This window comes from Palaemon carinicauda, chromosome 22 (genome assembly GCF_036898095.1).
Source record: "Palaemon carinicauda isolate YSFRI2023 chromosome 22, ASM3689809v2, whole genome shotgun sequence".
Classification (NCBI taxonomy): Eukaryota; Metazoa; Arthropoda; class Malacostraca; order Decapoda; family Palaemonidae; genus Palaemon; species Palaemon carinicauda.
In genome coordinates this window covers 117,063,759-117,064,527 of record NC_090746.1, presented here as the reverse complement: position 1 = coordinate 117,064,527, position 769 = coordinate 117,063,759, and the positions used below count along the sequence as shown (strand labels likewise).

At 35.8% G+C, this 769-nt stretch overlaps 1 protein-coding gene across 1 annotated transcript in view; it reads left to right on the top strand.

Annotated features, from left to right (window-relative positions):
- LOC137616038 (protein FAM200C-like) overlaps window positions 1–415 on the top strand; it is a 7,151-nt gene extending 6,736 nt beyond the window's left edge. Inside the window, exon 3 of the mRNA XM_068345715.1 lies at window positions 1–415. This exon is cut by the window's left edge and continues 456 nt beyond it. Coding sequence (XP_068201816.1) covers window positions 1–415 — 415 coding nt within the window.
- The last annotated feature ends 354 nt before the right edge of the window (window positions 416–769 follow it).

The following is a 769-nucleotide window of genomic DNA, read 5'->3' as shown; positions in this document are numbered from 1 at the left end:
TCAGTCCTTCCAAGGGTATTTTCACCTTGAAGAAGGTTCTGTGGCACAAAGATGGATACGGGATCCATTTCTTTTCAACCTTGATTCCATGGATGATAATGATATCATGAAAGATGATCTTGTGGAGTTGCAGACCAATGACAGAATCCGAATGGAGTTTGAAAAAATGCAACTGGATATGTTTTGGTGTGCACAACTCCAAGCATTCCCACAGTTAGCAAGGAGAGCTTTGGAGGTCCTCGTGCCATTTGCAACTACATACTTATGTGAGGCAGGTTTTTCAACGCTCCTACACGTCAAAACAAAAGCCAGAAACCGTTTGGATGCAAGTGATGACATGCGTCGGGCACTCTCAAAGAAAGAACCTCGTTTGAACAATATCATTAATGAGAAACAACAACAAAAGAGCCACTAAAAATGTGTTGGTGTGCACAATGTAGTAATACTCATTATTATTCATTGTATCCTAATAATTGGCACTTTTCATTTGAAATAAAAAAAGTACCTTTCTTCTGTAATTAAAAATCTAATAATTTCTCAGCAAGGTTTGTATTACTAATCCTTTTCATATATTTGTATTGTATTTACATTGGATGGGGGTACGAGAAAATTTTCTGACATATCAAGGGGTACGGGCACTGAAAAAGGTTAAGAACCACTGTTCTACAGCCATAAATATTAATAATAATAGTAATATCGATATTATTTTCACTACGAATCATTATCATTTAACAGTAATAATTCTTACTGTTGCATCAACAGTTTACGT